This window comes from Hyposmocoma kahamanoa, unplaced genomic scaffold (genome assembly GCF_003589595.1).
Source record: "Hyposmocoma kahamanoa isolate Upper Pololo Valley unplaced genomic scaffold, ASM358959v1 66, whole genome shotgun sequence".
Classification (NCBI taxonomy): Eukaryota; Metazoa; Arthropoda; class Insecta; order Lepidoptera; family Cosmopterigidae; genus Hyposmocoma; species Hyposmocoma kahamanoa.
The window spans coordinates 703,614-724,124 of NW_020653854.1; the positions used below are offsets into that span (position 1 = coordinate 703,614).

The 20,511-nt window shown below is 38.8% G+C and overlaps 1 protein-coding gene across 3 annotated transcripts in view; it reads left to right on the forward strand.

Annotated features, from left to right (window-relative positions):
* Positions 1-6,089: 6,089 nt before the first annotated feature.
* Positions 6,090-20,511, forward strand: part of LOC113231649 (acetylcholine receptor subunit alpha-like) — a 99,770-nt gene continuing 85,348 nt past the window's right edge. For all 3 annotated transcript variants that reach the window (XM_026466075.1, XM_026466076.1, XM_026466077.1), the window contains exon 1: positions 6,090-6,334. In XM_026466075.1, the coding sequence (XP_026321860.1) occupies positions 6,146-6,334 (189 nt within the window). In that variant the 5' untranslated portion in view covers positions 6,090-6,145. The remainder of the gene's footprint in view (positions 6,335-20,511) is intronic.

Sequence of the window (20,511 nt, forward strand, 5' to 3'; positions counted from 1 at the left end):
AAACGTTTTATAAGACGCCATTGTAACCTGAGAAGTGTTCTCACACGAAAGTGTGAACGCGTGAAGCTCAGTTAACTGAAGCTAAAACTGAAACCAGGCACAGGCAACAACCGGAGGTACTCGTACGTTGGCTAATATGCTTGACGATGAATTAAGTAGTTGGTATTTTGTTCAAATCTTAAATTCTCTTGTTAACTAATGGGCGTAAAAGTTATATTTATCAGGCATCTTTTGAATTTAGGTATCAGGGACACAGAGGTGACCATTCACGTATATCTTACACTACTGCAATTCCCTGGCGTGGCCAACTACAGGGTGAAGTAAAAGATGAGAAGTAGAGCCGATGTCGGTCCCCGATCTATTCTGCAAATTCAGGAAAATGCTGAGATTCCTGAAGGAGCTCGGGTGGCGCCCTGCACCCACCACACGAAACCAGGCGCCTCTAGACGTCCAGTTGCGGACACCAGCCTTTTACGCCGCACCATAACTTAACCTTGAGTAATTGTTTCAGTTACATCGTCGATAATTACCAATTTCTGAGTACAGGCTATTTATATTGCACGCTGTTCACTTTAGACTCCACTGCGAGCCATTGGCTTCCCGTCGTGACTGAGATGTCTGACCACCGTCAACACTCTGTGCTTGCTTTTACAGCTACAGCTTTTTAAATCTTTGGTTACTAATTTTAAATCTTTAGTTACTAAAGCATGCTTTTTCTAAAATTTAATACAAGCGTTAATTGCGGTAATAACGTAATGAAATAAATATGTCACAGTAATCTGCACAAAAACACACTGTGTCATTTGTGTTGCGGTACATTCACCCGCTTATCATACTACACCCTAATCTGCCTTCACCGCTATCTCTTTTTGAGTATTATATTTTACCGACCAACCACGAGATGGGAGTAGATTTTTAGACCGCTCGCTCGGTAACGAGCGCGAGATAGGAGCGATATTTTTATCCATATGCTTTAAACGACATCGTTTGTCTTCCATAAAAAGGTAAAAAATTCAAATTCGGAGGAAAATATAAAGACAAAATGCTAATGAAGGTTTATATGGATTTATAAGAAAATTTGTAGGTGAAAAAGAATATATGTTTCTAAGATTTTTTTTACTTCATAAAGTTTTGGTTTTTTTATAAATGAATATTAGACAACATCACGTACGTTGCTTTGATCCCAATGTATACTTTAATGTAACCTTTAGTTATTTGTGTTATGGAAATCGGGAACAGACCGGAGACAATATAGAAAAGTTAGTTTTCTAGAGCCTTTGTAGAAAATCGAGCCCGGGACCTCATAGAAGGCGACACCGTGAAAACCGGTGTGCCTGCCACTCGACCACACATATCGTCCTAAATACATAGTGTAAATTGACTTGCATCCTGTCGAGTAATAATGTCAGTCGTATTACATCGAGTGTTGCAAATGATAAAAAATAGAGCCTCCCGCACCACGCATTACAGTAGGCTGTTATTAAGCTCGGACAGCTGCCCAGATTAGTGATGAGCTGTTATGCGCAAAAATTTATTTAACGTCTGAAGTAACGAGTTGAATTCACATTTTAATAACATATCTTTGTCGTTCATTAAATTTTTATTATATTCTGACGGTTTTTCACGATCTCGGTGGCCAATTATTAATCCGTGGGCGTTAGATGAGGAAGTCTCTGGTTAGATTTCCTGTTGAACCAACTTGAGTTTGGGTGCTTTGGGTACTTCGGAGTGAATTTAGTTTCTCTGGTGCTCGTAGTACTGGGATATGTTATGTACACGTTTAACACTTAAATACAGTAACAGAATTTTCGAAAAGGTTACACTTTAAGTCAAGAGTCCCGATCAGGTTGGGAATTGAAAAAAAAGCCGCGTTAAAAGTACCAAGAATAAACGAGTACGTTTGGAGAAACTGAGGGGAGTGGAGCAGGCGAAGGAAGTTTGTCAGGAGGGTAGCAGGTGGAGGTCCGGGGTCTCTGCCTACCTCGGTAGGAGACTGGCGTGATGATATGTACGCATGTATATAATTTATTCGTGTAAACATTTCGTGTTACAATATTTGCCTATAAAGAATTGAAAACTTGTTTGTCCTTTGTAACGTGTGCAGTCTTAATGATGCGGCGAGAATGCAGTATCGACTTATCGACTTGCGTATTTATAGAGACTGAAGACATTATCACACTTATTAACACTGGATCGGCTTCAGCTGGGCAAAGAAAGGTTTATTCTCTTAAGTTCCCGTGTACATCGAAATGTACATAATATGTGAAGTGCACAATAATACATTCATTAGCTTCTATAAAAACTGTATTTTTTAAATTCATGACATATTTACGATCAAGAACAAAATTCATTGTTTCATAAAATTATCTAATCTGATAAGAAATTTTAGTAGCAGTGGAGCTCCTTGTGAAAGAGTTCGTCCAGGGAAGTACTGCCACCTTAGCTATTTCTGACGGCAAGCAGTAATGTAAGCATTGCTGCGGTCCGGTTGTTACAGGGAACAGTTATAGAACTACCCTTGTAAACAAATTTATTTGGGCGCGGTTCGTTTAAAACCCAACGGTTATTCACTGCACTTTTCGCCTTCCTACGACCAGCAGCTGGTACTGACGGACAGGATCCGTCCGCCGAAATGAAGTCCGGGGTGCGGGTTGACAGCCGTCCGCCGAATAAGCGTCCGTGTCGATCTCTGGACTCAGGCCAGCCGACGCGGAGAATGGTACTAAACTACCGGGAACCTCGGACCCTGGAATACCCATTGGTCCAGTTAGTAATAGTCCACGGTTTGCTCCCCTGACTGTGACAACGGCAATGAACAAAGAAGTGGGAAAAGCACCATATTACGTATGCAGTGTTGCGTGATTGTCACAATCAGAACGGAGTTAATATGGATTTTACAAAACTACACAAAACATTTCAAATTACAAAAATAGACAAACATTACAAAATAAAAAAAAACCGTTACGACTACAATTTAAATAAGCGTTACTAGAAAGCATAATAGGCAAAAGAAAATTACGCGTTCAACACTTACCAAACAAGTGGGTTTAAAAACACTAAAGATTTAATTACTTTAAATTACAATAAACGTACTTCGCGGAGATCGCATAGGAAAACGCTATCATTAGAGAAATGCGCGTGCGTCTCTCGCTAAGATAGATTTCGGAGTGCGTCGTCGTCCAAGCGGTAGCGGGACAGCAGCTTGCCAGATATCCCAAGGGGGGCGAGGAACCGAATCAATTTTCGCCTATAAAAAATGGCTCGCGCGCATTCCTCGATCGATATACCTAACTATACGTTCCACTGCTGGACACGGGACTGTTCCAAATACATTTTTTTTACAATAAATAAAGCAAATAAAATATTATTAATTTACAACGTTACACGTTACAGGCTCCTGAGACTTTTCAACTTATATCTCAGGGTGACGGGTGCAGTAGCAATATCAGCCAATCTATATCTTTGTTACAAAATTTTTTTAAATGAATGAAAGTAACCTAAAAAAAGAAAATGAGTTTATACTGTAAAAAGACTTTAAAAACATTGTTTTAAAGGTTGGTAATTTGGAACTGACGCATTATGTAGTGTTAGCTAGTTTTTGTGAATTATATTTTTCAATTTTTTAATATTAAAATAATCAGGTATCACTTTTGAGGATATAAAGTTGCATGTTTTATCATTATTTTCTTGGACTAACAAGACCATTAATACTCCTAAAATAGTAAACTAAATAATCTAATAATGTCACAACATCAAACCTTATTTTGCGTATCCCCAAAATGATGAACTTTTGCGTTGGGTTAATTTCATGCGATAAAATGTAATCGGTAAAAAGGTGCGATCAATTATTAAAATAGCACTTTGAGGCGAATGGTATCGTGGTTGAGTAGGCTTTGAACAATGTGATGTAGGCACGGAGAAATTCAGTAATTTTTTTTTTTTTCTTTGTTATTCAATTTACAATTAGACACATATGTACATTTAGATTTTCCTTTCAAAAACCCTTTAATGGGTTTATTATTTATTAAGCATTTGCCTTATAGACATAAAATGTATTATTATCTTAGTGTAAAATAAGCTCATATTCCCCTGATGTATTTATTCCGGAACACGAAAGAGAAAATTTGATGGAAATATCTTCAATAACAAACTAATTTTTCCGTGGATGAACGTTGTAAGAAATGGTAATTTTGAGGCAGTTTTTGATTTTTTTTATGGAACGAAGTTTGTTTAATTATGTTCCGGGCGCCAGTTCCAGTACCGGTATCTTCTGATTTCATTATGAATTGAAACAACACTTTGAAATTGTATTTGTACAAATTACAGGCACATGGGATTTGTCAACTAATGTCACAGGGTGACAGGTGCAGCGGTAGTGCGTCAGATCTTTGCGATTTAAAGCTCTGTGTGTATATAAAGCTCATAGACAGGCGTGTCGCTTACCACCAGACACATGACTTGTTCGTCCCGCCACTTTAAAAATTATAAAAAAGTTTCTAGACGTCTCCGTGCGATCGTCATTGCTAAGTCTTATATGAAACATATTTTGTTATTTGTACAAACGCCCACTTCTTTATGCTTTAATGTTATGGAATATTTTACAGCAGCGCTACAACAGCGGTAGGGCGGTAGTGGCCTAGTGGAAGGATGGTTGCTTCTCAATAGAGAGGTCGATGGTTCTAATCCCTGTGGCGGCATCTAACTATTGACATTAATTTCTTAAGGTACGTACATATGTGTATGTTTAGTATAACTAATTAATATTCTTCTATAATTATATTTATTTAGTGTTTTACTATTACTATTATTATTATTATTTTCTTCTTCATTTGTGTATGTGCATTATGTGTGCCCTCAAATAATTTTATCTTACAGTTTTTCCTGTAACCCAGGTTGCCTGGAAGAGATTGCTATTTAGCAATAAGGCCCTCTGTTGTATCTGCCATTTTAACTTTTTTGTATTGTTATTTTTACTTTCTTGTATTTTCCGTGTGCAATAAAGAATATTTGTAATGTATTTGTATTCAGTACCAATATGTCTCGGTAATGATAAAGAAACCTGATCGTTGACCAACAACGTGGCGGACTGTGACCTGCACCCTCCCATTAGAAGAGACCTGTTCCCAGCTGTAGCACGTATACTTAACGATGATGATGTGTGCGATAATGAATATTTCATAGTTTGTTTTTATATATCAAGTGACGGGACGAACTCGTCGTGGGAATGGTGGTAAGGACCATAACAGTTGCATCAGAGCTTTAAACCACAAAGACCGGTGCATTGCGACTGCTCACGTCACCCTGAGATATAAGCTAATAAGTCCCATGTGCTACAGGCACCAAAATGGTGTCATTTCTTCTCAGATATATAGACTGTTAAACTAAATTGTTAACTCAGCAGACCCGTCAGAAATAAACTTGTATTCTTCGTACAGTATTGTTTTTTTACAATTTTTATGTAGATATCATGTGATGGTGCGCATAGAGACGCTCGACTGTACGACTCCGACTCAGCGGAATCCGCAGCAATGTTCCAATGGCCATTAATGTCCCGGTCCGACGTGTCGCGAATGGCGCCCCACGGCCGCGGCCGCTTTCACTTGTATACTGTCACCCCGCGATATCTAAAGCGATTATTGTGTTTACTGTCACTTACAATTAATCACAAATTCTTTGATAGTAACTAATGCAAGTAAAGTTAACTCGAGCAGGTTTAACTACATTTTCGATGAAGAAACCGCACTCGTACGATCCCGCAAAACAGTCTATTGACTGTTTATATATACGGTTAGTAAATTACCAATGTTAATGATTTCTGCTTTAAAATAATTGCAGGTAGTAGGTTTTAAAATTCACAACAATGTAAGGTACAGTGACAATATGCATGCACCAAGTCTACAATTTACTTAATGAATTTTGCAATTGACCTAAGTAAAGAAGTTTTGCAATAAACAAAAGAGCGACGTTGGACCTCCGCACCCAGCGGGTATTCTTGTGTAAGAGAGTATCGTGTGAGCGGGAGGAGGCTGGAGGGTTGCGGTCGGGGTGCGGGGGGCGCGACGGAGGCGGCAGAGAGGCCAGTGAGTGCCGCGCCGCGCGGGGGCCGGCCGCGCCGATTTACCGCGATGGGGGCAACGCGGAGCTGATGGGCGCGCTCGTGTGGTGGCTGGCGGCATGCTGCCTGGTCCGCGCCGCCACCGCCGGCAACCCCGACGCCAAGAGGCTCTACGACGATCTACTCTCCAACTACAACAAGCTGGTGCGGCCCGTCGTCAACACCACCGATGTGCTGCGCGTCTGCATCAAACTCAAGCTGAGCCAGCTCATCGATGTCGTAAGTCCCACAAACAGTAGTCGGCGCAAAGCGGCTCCGGCCTCGCGACGCCGCGGGTTACACTGACCTACATCGAGCGCGATGCGAATGCATTCGTGCTTGCACTTGCGCAGCATTTGGAATTTAAATAGACTGGAGCCGCATCAGCGCCTCGGCGGCCGCGACCCACTTTCGACCCACCTCGGTTTACATAAATCCAAAGCCAAGCGGATGTTCGCGCTTATCGTCGGGCTCACGCGTGTGCTGTGCCCGTATCAAGCCCCTGCCGCGGCGCCGCGCTGTCTCTCCTCCTTATGTATTTCAAATCTGATCTCATAAATCACTCGAGGAGGCATCCAAACTCTCTTTTGATATTTATTCAAACCTTGAGGTATTTTCCGCGTACAATCGCAAAGTTCTGAATGGATCATTTATTACAAGACCGCTCGTTAACATACTTACGTCTAGTTTCTATTTGTTTTTAATGTGCCTAGTTTAGTTTTACCCAAGTTCGTTATCTAAAATAAACATATACACACGTACCCAAACTAGATTATCTAATATCTAAAAGATGAAAATATTCGACAAGTATTCGTGAATCATTCACGAAATCTAATTAAAAGGAAATAATACGCCCCAGTTTATCATATAAATTAAATACCACGTTTATTATTAAAAATACTTTCTAAAATCTTCAACGGAAACAGCATCCGGCTGGCCAAAAAAACTGTTTTATTAAACCTCGTGACTTATCGGGACGTGTTCCTTCGAATATCCGATACGAAAAAAGAGAATTCGAAATTCCGAAGCAAAACGAAATTCCATACCGTTTTTGCTCGTAGACGTTTCGTAGACAACTGCTACGAAATTAGCTACGAATCACGTAACAATGTCTCAATGGAATTAAACTGAAATATTTTTGTCTATCTTTTATGCGAAACAGCGACTGATTATCAGGCATCGCTTTCCAAGGATACGATTTAAGGATAATACGATGTATTAATATATTTCTCGGTATTAACAATTGCGCGTTTGTCACGGATGAGCAATTCGATTTTCATTTGATGAGCTCGGGGTTCGTGCCATTTCCAATTGCCGAGGGTCTGGGAATAAATGAAAGTGGCATCGCAACGGGTAAGTGTTGCAATTAGCTGAATTGATCGACTCTAATCGGTTTTATTGGTAGCTACGGCGTAGCACGCCGTATTAGGTTCTGTTTCACGCATATACTCGTAATTAGACGTCTGAGTAGAGATAACGCTCGAACGATAAACGAGTGATGAACGATGACGGATCAGAAGTAAAACCTTCACATAACGCGATACGAAAATGAATTAATCAAGGCGTCAATAACTAATAGTTATAGATTGGGAAAGGTTTTTTAACGTAATACACGTTCCGTAAAGGAAAGAGTAATAAGGCCACACCTCGGAAATAATAATAATCATAACGCACACACTTATAACCCCGCACTAGGAAATGCTGTACTGCGGGTGCCATGGACACACACATAGAGAACCAAAATTGCACCCAAACCACAAGAAAAAAATGTAGGCCACACAAATATTTCTCTCGGCCCGGATATTTGCGTGGTTGATCAGCATGGTAACCGTTCGGCCACAGAGGCGCTAATATTTTTTAGTTATTTGAGCTCCCTCAAAACGGTTGGTCACATTTATACCCCTACCGTTAAAGGTTTCTTTTACAATATCAAGTAACGGGACGAACAAATCGTGCGCCTGGTGGTAAGCTACACGCCTTTCCATAACAGTTTAAAACACAAAGATCTGAGGGGCACTGCCATTGCGCCCGTCACCTTGAGAGATAAGTTGACTAGTCCCATGTGCCGGTAATTTCATCACCACCTTGTAATAATCTGAAAAAATAGTCACGTTTCCAATGTATAAATGTATGAATTCGGAGTGCTAGAAATTTAATTACACAGAATTGAATAACATAAGTATTATATACGATACAGTGGGATTATTTTACGACTTTAAAACAGTCGTGACAGTGGCTAGTTGAAATGTAGCTAAACTGCCTTTTTAAACTATGTCAGACGCTTGTGTCTTTACTGGGAACCTCCGGCATTGTTACGTGTAACATACGGCGAAGGCCGTGACCGGGACCTCGGCCGCGCACCGGTCGCGGCGTGCCTGGCATTTATACACAGCCATTACTGTCCACCGTGGTACATCCCTTGGATGAAACACACACCGGCCCAGCCCGATCTTTCCGAAGAGTCTCAAATTAATCCAGTTTAAGCTCAAAGCAAAATGTAATTAAATCCGTGTTGAATTCAGCAATTTATCTTCGTTTACTACCGATTTCGGTGAAGCTTTCCTTCGGGATATCCATTTGTAAAGTCACGGCCCGGTTGTAATGTCGAACGAACTCTTTCAGAAGGAAGTCTTCATTTTAATAAGGCCATAAAAATATTTTCCTTCGAGGTAAATTTTAAACTCATAATTTAACGCTCATAAACTTTCCAGATACTTGTTATTATACGTAGGTACTGGAGGAAGCTTTTAGGAAGGGCAGTTGCCAATAGATTAGTCAAAAGGACGATGTTTTATTTAGCTCGGGTATGAATAAAGGCAGAATGTTCAACACATCTGCGAAGTAAAAATAAACTCGTGGGAAATGGGATTTATTTATTTAATTCGTTGAGAGAAACTATTATAAAATTTATTTTATTTCTTTAGTTTACACTGTTTTTAAACAAATATTCCAATACACATTGAGTCAGTGTGCAAATTATTGACAAAATAAATAGTCAAAAAGAAATCAACAAAAACTTTTATATTAAAAGAAAATTCGTAATGACTTTAGTTGAATAAAACTGGCTGGTTACAAGTGAACTCTAAAAAATCCAAGCCAAGTAATCGGAATTCCATTTCAGTGAATTTCATAGAAGTATGAAAAACATTTGGCAGTTGGCTGATTGTTCAAGTGAGTGGACAACTGAGGTGCCAGGCAAGCCAAACGCACGAGCTAGCGCTTGGAGTGTATAAAGGCAATTTAACCAACCTGCTGAAACAAGTAAACCGGGACGCAGCACGGACCGACTGCATTTAACGGAATTCATATCGAGAATGCATTCCGAACATTGGATTTCTCAAAGTAATATCTACCTATCGAGGCGAGATCGACAAATTGATGTTTTGGCTCACGTGTTTGAGTTATCTTCGGTCGATTTGTATGCTCTACTTTGATGCATTCTTTAGACGTGACAGCCTAATAACCTACTACGTCTCAAGCAGAGGCCGTGCGTTCGAACTCGGTCTCGCACCATTAAGTTTCTCGGAATTTATATACGAAATTTGTGAATGAGGAAAACATCGTGGTGAACCCTGCACGTCGAAGAAGATTCACAACTCTCGGAAAACGTATGAAGTTCCCTCGCATTGGACCGGTGTGGCGGATCATGACCTAAATCCTCGTCTGAAAGGAGACCCATGCTCTGGAATGGGATGTATAATATATTAGATACTAATAACAATAATAAATCAAAATGTATCTATTAAGTCATGTGAGAGACGAGAGTGTAAAATAAATAATGAAAATAATGCCAGAGGCGGAAGTCTAAAATAGATATCCAAAATAATAATAAAGAAACTCTCGGGGTTTCTCTTTATAAATAAACATTTTGTACACGTTTATCATTTGCAATATTTATTTCAAATATCACATTATAGATATATTACACAAACAACTTCAAAAAAAAATAAACGACTCACTACTATGGATTTTTATCATCCAAGTACGCAGAATGTGTATTGTAGGAATAACGTACTGTATACAATTTTTGTTTCACTGTAGTTTTAAACATTGTAAATGGCAAATTTTGAATATCAACCGGTACTTTACTGTAAAAGCGTGAACACTGCTTCTCAAATAAATTTGTGATAAAAAAACACTTTCATGGATGTACACGTGAGTGACACTAGCGTTAAAAATTAATTTCTTCGAACTTATTACTGGAAGTTTCTTTCAATACATTTCCATAGAGTCGAAAAAAAATGTTTTCACCGTGTTTAACTTTTTGGATAAACCAATTTGTTAGATGAAATGAAACTATTTTTTCGGATCTAAATCGCGCATATTTTGTTTTTTTTAAACAAACCTTTAAAAAAAATACGCCACCTAACTGCGAAATAGATCCAAAATAATCACAACATCTTTTAAAATCAGGTCACAAATCGTACACATAAAAAAATACAGTCGAATTGAAAACCTACTCACGTTTTGAAATCGGTTAAAGATAGCTTAATTTCCCATGTGTAACAATCGCAAAAACCTAAGAATCCAACAAACGAATTTGATTTACAAGGTTCAATTACAAGTGGATTCTTATGCAATCTCGAAACCTACGCGAACCCTCTAATCCGTTTAGACATGTGCAATGATTTTGTTTGTAGCGTGGCGACGGCGGCGTCGAGCACGACGAGGCGACCCGCCCGCCCGCCGCCCATCAGGGCGCGTTATACCGTAATTAATCCCAGCTCGTAAATTTGCAGACACGTGTGGGAATCACCGGCTTCATATCGCAACTTTGCTTCAACATTGGTAGCCTTGTACGTCTATGTCACACGGAGCCCTTCTCCGCCAACCCGTTCGGTTAGGAATTGCAGAAGAAGATGGCGAGAGATACATTTTTGGTAGTACTTTGACATTCAATACCTGAAATTGTCAAATTGACTAAACACTATTAGCCATGCGTTTTTTCATGATACCAAACGACGTGACAAACCTGTCGTGCGCCTGTGGTAAGTGGCAAACCTGTCCACAGCAGTTCCAGTGAAAACTTTGACCTTTAAATTGTAAAAATCTGAATGCCACTGGCACTATACCATTCACCCTGAGACATAGACAAATCATTTACACGAACTTTTCTAAAAGGTTTTTGTCTGTGTGTTTTACGATAGTGCCCCCAGAGTGAATTCCGTGGCTCTTTCTTCCGAGTTCGGCTCCCGTTAGGGCCAATTTGGAAAATGAATTTTTTTAACTTGGTTCTGGTGTGGCTACTCTATTGTAAGATCAAAGTTCGCGTTACGCAGCCCGACGTCGCTAAACCGCTGTCTGCCTTTCAAGCGACGAGACGGACAAGTCGTGCGCCTGGTGTTAAGCGACACGCCTATACATAACAGTTGCAGCGCCACTCGGAGCTTTCAATCGCAAAAGTCTTAGGAGCATTGCCACTACGCTCGTCACCCTGAGACAAGTTCCATGTGCCTGTAATTTCACCAGCACCCTTAACCCTTCAAAACCGGAACGCAGTAATGCTCACATTTCTGCCTGGCGGCAGAAATCTTTCACTGCTCCTAAAATGCATAAGGCAGCATTCTCCTGAGAAGAACGAGTAGGAAACTCTTGGGCTTACCCTTTCTAATTATACATTTGTACACATTTATAGTTTACATTTTACTTTTCAAACAGTTATTATACCCTCCTAGCTTTAAACTTTGTAAATGGCAAACTTGAAATACAAACGGAAATCTTATTATGGAAGTGTATACATTATGTGGTAATGTGGCTGTTCCTCTGAAGTAACTTTATATATATCTATATCATTCTTGACACGTAGAGCGAATTCCATAGCGAAATCATGATAAACAATGAGAAGATTTGTAACATGAGTAGAGCCATTTGTCATTAATAATCAATTCATTCCCGTTATAAAAGCCGTGTTGTTGAAAAACACCATAGTACCCACTTAACTTTAAAAGTTGGCCGGAGTTCTGTTTTGTACGTGCAGTGAACCCTGGGTCGGCTATAATGGAGTAATTAATTCCGCGTCATAAATCACACGCAGTGGCCCCGCGGGCCCCCCAAGGCCGCTACGCGTAATGGTGCAGCTTATCACCAAATGTGTGACACATTCACGACATTGCTACGTTTACAATGCAGAACGTGAATTTAGAATCTCAGAATACACTATCCTAATAGCTCAATATCCTTCCAACGCTTTCCACTAAACATAATGGCTATCCCATCTAAAGAATACCGATTTTCGAAAATAACAAAATATTCATATTGTCTCGTAACTCGTAAAACTATAACATCCCTTTTTAGCAGCGGGTTGAAAGCAGTTTCTGTTTGTACTGTTTTTGTTTTGAACGACCGGCGGGCGGCGCTACCCGAACTTTACTATCTAACACGAGAACAGAGAATCGCAATACACACAGCGTACAATGGGTCCAATTACGGGCACCAAATGCACAAAGCTTTAAAACGTTAGTTACGTAAATACCCATGAGATACAAAAGAACTCTTTAATTTACAAATAGGTACAAATAACAACCTAATCGGATAACAATCGCACAGCAAAATTGCAACTCCTCATGGAAATCGATCGAACAGTGGATGTCCAGATATAAACTCGTAAAATACAATAATCCGTTCCTCGCTGCTGTAACAATTTTTCATTGCACAAGGTGGATGAGAATACGTGGTCTTTGAAATCGTGTTTGCAAACACGAATGATGTAGCTGCGAAAGTTGAACACCGCGAGAATGTTTTCATTTTGTTGTCGGGGCACACAGAGTTATACTCCGTCTCGGGTGTCGTTACGTGAATGAAACCCAGTTCATGTTTCACACAGCCTGGCCCCAAACAAACGTAGGTACCCCTTTAATCACGTTACGAGTGTACCACTACGCATTAAGTGATGGAATGGCTTTTCTGCTCAATTCCATTTCGAAAACTTGCAAATTTATGACTGATAGCTTTTTGAAAACTTTTAGACGGGCATAATCTTGAGGAAATACCGTCATCAAAATGAGAAAAAATGTCGCAGCGGGTAAAACAGAGATACGATCAAAACAGCTTTTTTGAACAAAGAATTATATAGGCGAACATTTTAAGTGAACTTTACAGGATGTCTTTTGCTTTGACAAAGTCGAGAGGGAGATTTTTGTTTTACTGACTTTTTATAGTCTAAGACAATGTCTGCCGTCGGAGGCGAGGTGTTCGTGGAGACAGATATTTATTACGGGACTAAGAGGACAAAGCAGAAACTTACGTGAAAGCGCATTGCCTCTAAAATCAAAGTTATTCTCATACTCTAGAGCGGTGGTAACCTAGAAATTAAAGTCGTAGGGACATATATACCGCCCCAGGGGTACAAACCGTCGACCTTTCAATTGAGAAGCACCGCTGTTCCACTGAACTACCACCGCTCTGGAGTATTAGAATAACTTTGATTTCAGAGGCAATGCGCTTTCACGTAAGTTTCTGCATTGTCCTCTTAGTCCCGTAATGGTTACCTATCAGTAGTCTGAAATGACATTTTCCAGAAATAACGTTTTAATATCATATAGAAATATCATAACCTCGAAAGTAATTTCGAGAGGAAAATGTTTTTTTCTTTAAAATCTAACTTAACCGAACCTAATCGTGTCTTGGCGATAAACATTCAACATATCCCGAAGGAGCAACAGCTTCATTATAATTTGACGTTTTTCCGGTAAACCGGTTTTCGGTGTAATGAAAATTCGAACAAACGTTAATTCGGATTAAAAAAATGGCGACTTTGCTATAGGTTACCACCTTCCACGTAAGTTTTTGTAAGTCAAAAGACCATTTACGGCTTCAACTCACGCGGGAGGTATCGATTGTAATGCAGCCCGCGTGCTTCATGATACCCGTTACGTATCATTTTGATGATAAGCCTACCGAATTCTAGGCCTTTTTTCTGTTATTCGTCGCCCATTTTTCAGATGTCTAAACCATGTAGAGCTCTCGGGCCGTACGAAATGGACTGAAGGCCCTAGGGAAGTTTGACATCTGACATAGAAATTTATGAAATCGACTAGGGATTGAGCACCTACATATAACGAGGTTATGTAAATTATACGATAGGGCGTCAGCCAGCGATTAACGTAGTTATTTAAGAAGGCTTTCACGCCATCTTCCCCGGCCCCCGCTGCCCAGGAGACCCTCGACGATACCTACAAATTCTCTTCCATTTTATTTTCTAGTCGACTGGATTTACGAAAAGCAGGTACTCGTCAATTTGCAAATGTTAGATAATAATTTTCTGAAAATGTATTGATATTAGTGTTGCAATGAATAGAATATTCGGCCTCTGACTAAGTACCGAATTTTGTGCCAAACTGTTCGACCTAACGCACGTACAAAAATTGGCACTAATAATACCACTTATTAACGTTACGATTTACGATACGACACTTATATCACTTACGATAAATAATTTTGTGCAATGAAACAAAAAAGGTACTTTAATTTTCAAGTTTATAATTTATGACTTAATCAAGAAAGTAGGTAATTGCTTATTTCACTTCAGTTTAATTAACTCTTATAAACTTAATTTTATTTTAGTTTGCGAATAATAAGTACTTTTTTGAGTTTGTTAGCGTTTAATTACTCATAAGTAAACCACATAATTAGTAAATACATCGGATATGTTTACCTTTATTTTGATCTCTGAAAAAATAACTTTGTTAGGTCACATTTCCTATGATGTTTCACATAAAGAATCATTCATAAAAGTATTTTCAGTATTAATAAAACTAAAAAAGGCAAAAAAAACAGGCCTAATAAGTCGAATACCGAAAAGCAACAAAGTATTCGTTACAACTCTAAATTAATACAGAAATTTGTCAAAGGAAAGTGGTTTTCAAAATAATAGCTTATAGCCCTTTCTTTATCAAATAAACAGCTGCACAGTATTTGTGGTATTCTGTTCATAAAATTTGCCAGAAATCGACCTGGCTCTGCGGCAAATTTGCAGCAGCAATAGATAACATTTCTGGAATATCCGCGGCGAGCGAATAGCAACTCGAGTGTAAACCATATACAAAGGATATAATAAGCTCTAAATTACGAGTTCATTAGCAAAATGAAAACAGAGTAAGTGCTCCACATAAATCCCCGTACGCAATAGGTGTGGACGAGGCGCTGTATTAAATCCCCATACGTTATTATCGGCAACCCTGGCGCGCAGCCAATCCATATCGATTCAAGTTACGACATACCAACCTAACAAGAAGTGTCGACAAACTTGCAGGTTTGCAAGGTGTTACAAAGTGATGCAGTTACCCACACGTGGAAATAATTGCGTATTATTGTGCACCAGGAATAGAAACTGATAAAGAATAGAAGCTAGCAAGATACTTGACTGAAAATTCCAAAACAGCATTACTTAGTTTGCTTTGTTCAATAATTATTTTTGACACCCTTGGTGGCTCAGCGATTTGCTAGATGAGGCGAACTTTTCTAAATTAGTCTTGTCTGAGCATCCTGAGTTGTGTCCCCGGAGGGAATTTACCGCAATTTGAGACTAGCGTAACAAAAACGGTGTATGATGGCGAACAAAACAAATTAAATTTATTAAATCATCGTTTATTCGGGTAAAGTCATAACCCTATCAACAATTAATACAATAACGGAACATTACAATGGCGCCAACTCGTTTTTATAATTTTTCCTCTCTAAAAATCTATTAGATACCAGAATTCTAAATATTAGTATATAGACGAGAAACTACGTATTGAAAATCTATTTGGAATTAAGAATAAATCGCAGAGCATCAAACTATTAGTTCTAAACAAGAATATACATTTTAGGAGGAAGTATTAGTTTAGTACTTGAAACTAGGTAGCGTTGTATAATTATTTTATATAAATAATTTCTAATGAGTAATTCTAGGATTGTGAAAATATCATTTTGTTATGATTATGAGTACAAAGATCGAACACCCAGAAAAATTTTCGTCTGCCCGGTGGGACTTGAACCCACGTGCATGCTGCATCGTAGCATTGCTCTAACCATCTGAGGCACGGTATATTTTTGTTATAGATCTTTGTACTGACTTTAAGCATTCGACGCCGCTATGCTACGGTGCAGCACGGTCGTGGCTTCAAGTCCCACCGGGTCGACGACAAAAATTTTTTTTTTGTGTTTGTAATTATAACTACATAGGGCGCACAATAAGTTTCCGGAACTGGCCACTTACATAAACAATATTTAAAAAGTAATTCCAACATTTGAAAATGGAACTCTTTGGCTGTAGAATTACAGTTTGTTTCATCTGACTGTCACTTGTTTTTACATTGTGGCGACATTTTAGAAATTGGTTGTCTACATCACCATGGATTTAACTCGTGAAAATTTTCGTAGTATGATTTTCTACGACTTTAAGTGCAAGTTAACAGCTCAGCGGAGCTTTGCTCGGCTTCAAACTGCTTTTGGCGATAAAGCACCGTGCAAGACGACTATTTATAGCTGGTTTACAGAATTCAAACGCGGTCGTATGAATCTCAGTGACGAATTTCGTGATGGTCGCCCGTCCACTGCTGTGAACAACAAAAACACCGATGCTGTGCGCCGTATGAACATTCGAGCGTATGGGTCTTTTGAGATGAGGCGAAACCAACCAAAGTGGCGCGCGTACAAAGTGCCTCTAAGCGGATGATTGCTTCTTTTTTTAATAAAACTGGACACCAGGCTACTGTTGCTTTGGAAAATCGACATACTCCGTAAAAATAACCGTAAACGCCGTACCATCTTGCACCACGATAATGCCAGTTCTCACACGGCCAGACAGACAAATGAATTTTTGAAGGTGAACAACGTTGACCTTATGAGTAATCACGCGTACTTTGTGACTTTTATTTATTTCCAAAAATTAAGAACCTGTTACACGATCAACGATTTTCGTCACCTGAAGAGGTTGTCGAAGAGTATGAAAAATATGTTTCAGAGATTCTCACGGAGGAGTGGCATAAATATTTTCAAAATTGGTTCATTCGTAAGAAAAAGTGCATTAACACTAACGGAGAATATTTTAAGAAACAATAAATTAATTTCTGACCATTTATAGTATTTTTTTCTTATTCATTCCGGAAACTTATAGTGCGCCTCACGTATAAAAGAACCAACTATGAACGAGGTTTTCATGTGCGAGTGGCGTCGCGCCGCCAGTGGACAACAAAACTAACACTATGTAATATAGTTGTCTGATACATTGTTATAGTATTTTAAATTACATTATTATGTAGTAGTAAAGAATTTTAGAGGCTCATTCAAGAGTTGTCATACTGAACTTGATCAGTACTTACATGTAACTCAGCAATGCGCATTATATCTTCCTTTGTTGTTCACCTTTATTTTAGAGGAAAATAAGGGGAGTTTACACAAGGAATGAATGAATGACGTTTATTTGCTTAAAATATGGTTTACAAAAGGTGATACACACAATATACGCACAATAATACAGTACTCATACTTTATCAAAAATGACTGTCCACATTATAGGAAGTAATTATAATATAATAAAAAATCTAAACATTTTATTTTTGTTTGACCGACCGCCTCTCAAGCAGAGGGAGTGAGCTCGAATCAGAGTTTCTGTGCGAAATTTAATTTTAAATTTAAAGAATTTAAAATTTAAGACTTTGGCCTAAACCCTCGCTTGAGACGAGACTCGTGTCTCGCAGTGAAACGTATAAATATATAACATAAATAACCAACAGCATTATAATGAGTAAAGTCAGAGAATAATGAAATTTCATTCCTTAAGATCAAATCAAAATACCGTACTACATTTCGGATACACCGTAATACGTAGATTATTTCCCTAGAGTAGATAAAGGACAGGATTACTTGCGCTGTCCAATTAAAAAAGCTATCCCAACAAAATACGCCACTTCTTACGTCACGATGGAAATCACCAAAATTACCCGTGATTTATATCATCGCACGCTTCTTCGTTTCCCCTAAATCTTCGTAGACAAACTTTCTCGTGCAAATAACGCTCATATTTGACTTTTGATTACGTGTTAATTAAAAATTCGCACCAAGAAGGTTTCTCGACTTAATTAGGTTTCATTTGTTCACGTTATAATAAATGCCCGACGAAAAGCCAGAAAATTAAGTGACAGTTCTCTTAATTGAACTTCGATAAACAAGTTTGTGACGATGAACTCAACGAGCGCAGTTTCCACCGGAAGCAACTACGAGAAACGTGGTCTATAAGCACACATAGACAAAGTAAGTACATGTATACCAATTCCTTACCGAGTTTTCCCGAAGACGACTTCCTACTTTCCAACTTGTTTCATTCTTTGTTTGTAATTCTTACTCCAGCTAGTGTACCTCGGACTTAATATTCCACGAACTTTTCAGTAACACTTTAACGAAGTTTGTACTAAGAAGTTATAATATTGTGTCAAATGTGAAATTGATTAAGATGTACTTAATTAACGGCGATCGAAAATTGTTGCATGGAGCACGTCTGTCTAATCTTACTTGCTGAAGTAAGTACATTTCACTTTGATATTTATAAAATTAATTGTAACAACAAAACCATGTTGTCGCGTTGAGCAAGGGTGGGTGACGTCCACTAATTTTCATCAGAGACGTATCCAAACCTGTCAATCTCCACGCGCCGTAATGCGGAAGCGCTGCGCTTCCACGCTGCTCCGTGTGCGTGCCAGCCCTAACATCACTGAACACGGTTGAACACAGATGGGACAGCCCAATAATTGAACATTGGCTGGGTCAACATAAACATTAAATTAAATAATTTTTTTTATTATTACTAATTAATTCGAAAATAACAAACAGTGATGTTTGTCATTTCTAATCAAAAATCAAAGAGACGAAAATATGAATCAGTATGGATTATTATCGGATATATTTCGGATAATTCTTTGTTGGTAGGTCAATGGATAATTGTTATGATAAGTATTCAAAATAATTGAATATCGTGCCGGCGAAACATCCTGACATTCAACAAACTTAATTATAATTATCAAATAAATCAGTGTTTTGATAATTTCCAACCTTGATATGTTTTATAGTACGACGGAAAATTTGTGATACGCCAAAATGGGTAAATGAAGACCGAATCGCGACCGCGCATCACCCGCCAGACGAAAAACTCTAATATCCGATAGCTAAACAGGCCACGATAACACTTTTGGTGAAAAAGAAAATATTCACGGACGGCAATTCCTTTTTATACGATGGCAAACCAAATCCTACCCAAGGCCGCATGCGCCAGCGGCGTCTTCTCGCCCGTACTTATAATAATTAAGGCCCGCAAAATGTGACGCCACATGCAGCCCTCTTTTCGTACAATAAAAACAACCAAGAGAAATTAAGGTGCAAAGTTGTATTACAAAGGAAAAGTTTAAATGTAACGGAGTCCTACACTTTGCACTAAGTAAAAAGTTAATGCGACGTACATAGGTTCCTACTCAGACCACTTAGACGACAAAGAATACAATGCAGTGCCCCTCCGTCCTTGATTTCAAATAAAAAGCCGCACATATTGTCCAGAGGGATTTTACCCCGAATAAAATAATATACGAGCACTTAGGGCCTGTTCGTGCGATAAAAGGTCTGTCTCTCCGACGGAATGCGGCGGAATGTACGACGGGCCTATGCTATGTGCAATCGTATTAATAAAAATATTATCCTGTTTGTTAGTCGATCCTTTATGGTCAGTATTGACGATAGGAGGGATAAAAAGTTGCGCATCGTGCGAAATGGGTCTGAACGTAGGTTTGTTTTTGTTGACCCAAGTACGTACGAATGAGTCAGCAATAGGGAAGAAAACTGCGTATTTCTAACAATAGATGGTATCATGTCTATTTTATATTTCGTAGCATTTGTGATTTTCTGTTCAATCATGTAAGTTTATATTGTGCTCCAATTTTTTCGTCGCCGCACTTAATAAGTACACAAAAGTAGGAAATTATCTTTTCTCAATTGGTTTTGCTCTTGTTGGGTTACTACTCACGTAATTATTGCTACTCTGGTGGTGGGCATAGGCCTCCCCCGAAGATATTCACAATGACTGGTCTAGTTTTACTAGGTCGTCGGTTCTCCTTGTGGCTAGTCTGCCCACGCTGTGTGTTCCAGTACTTATAATGCAGATGATTCCCTACATTGTGATTTGACTGTGATTTTTATCCGACTTCAAAAAAAGTAGGAAGAGGATGTTTTTTGTACGTATGTACGCGGTAAGTTGGCATTTGTGAACCGATTTTGATGATTATTTTTTTGTTGGAAAGAGGGTACCGCAGTAGTGATCCCATTTAAGAATATATTCCATCTCTAAGTGTAGCAACCGAAACCGATTTCAATAAAACTTGGCAAATAGATGTAATTTTACGAACTTTTGAAGTCGGTTTATTTAGTACTCTATACTGAGGTTATACTTGTTG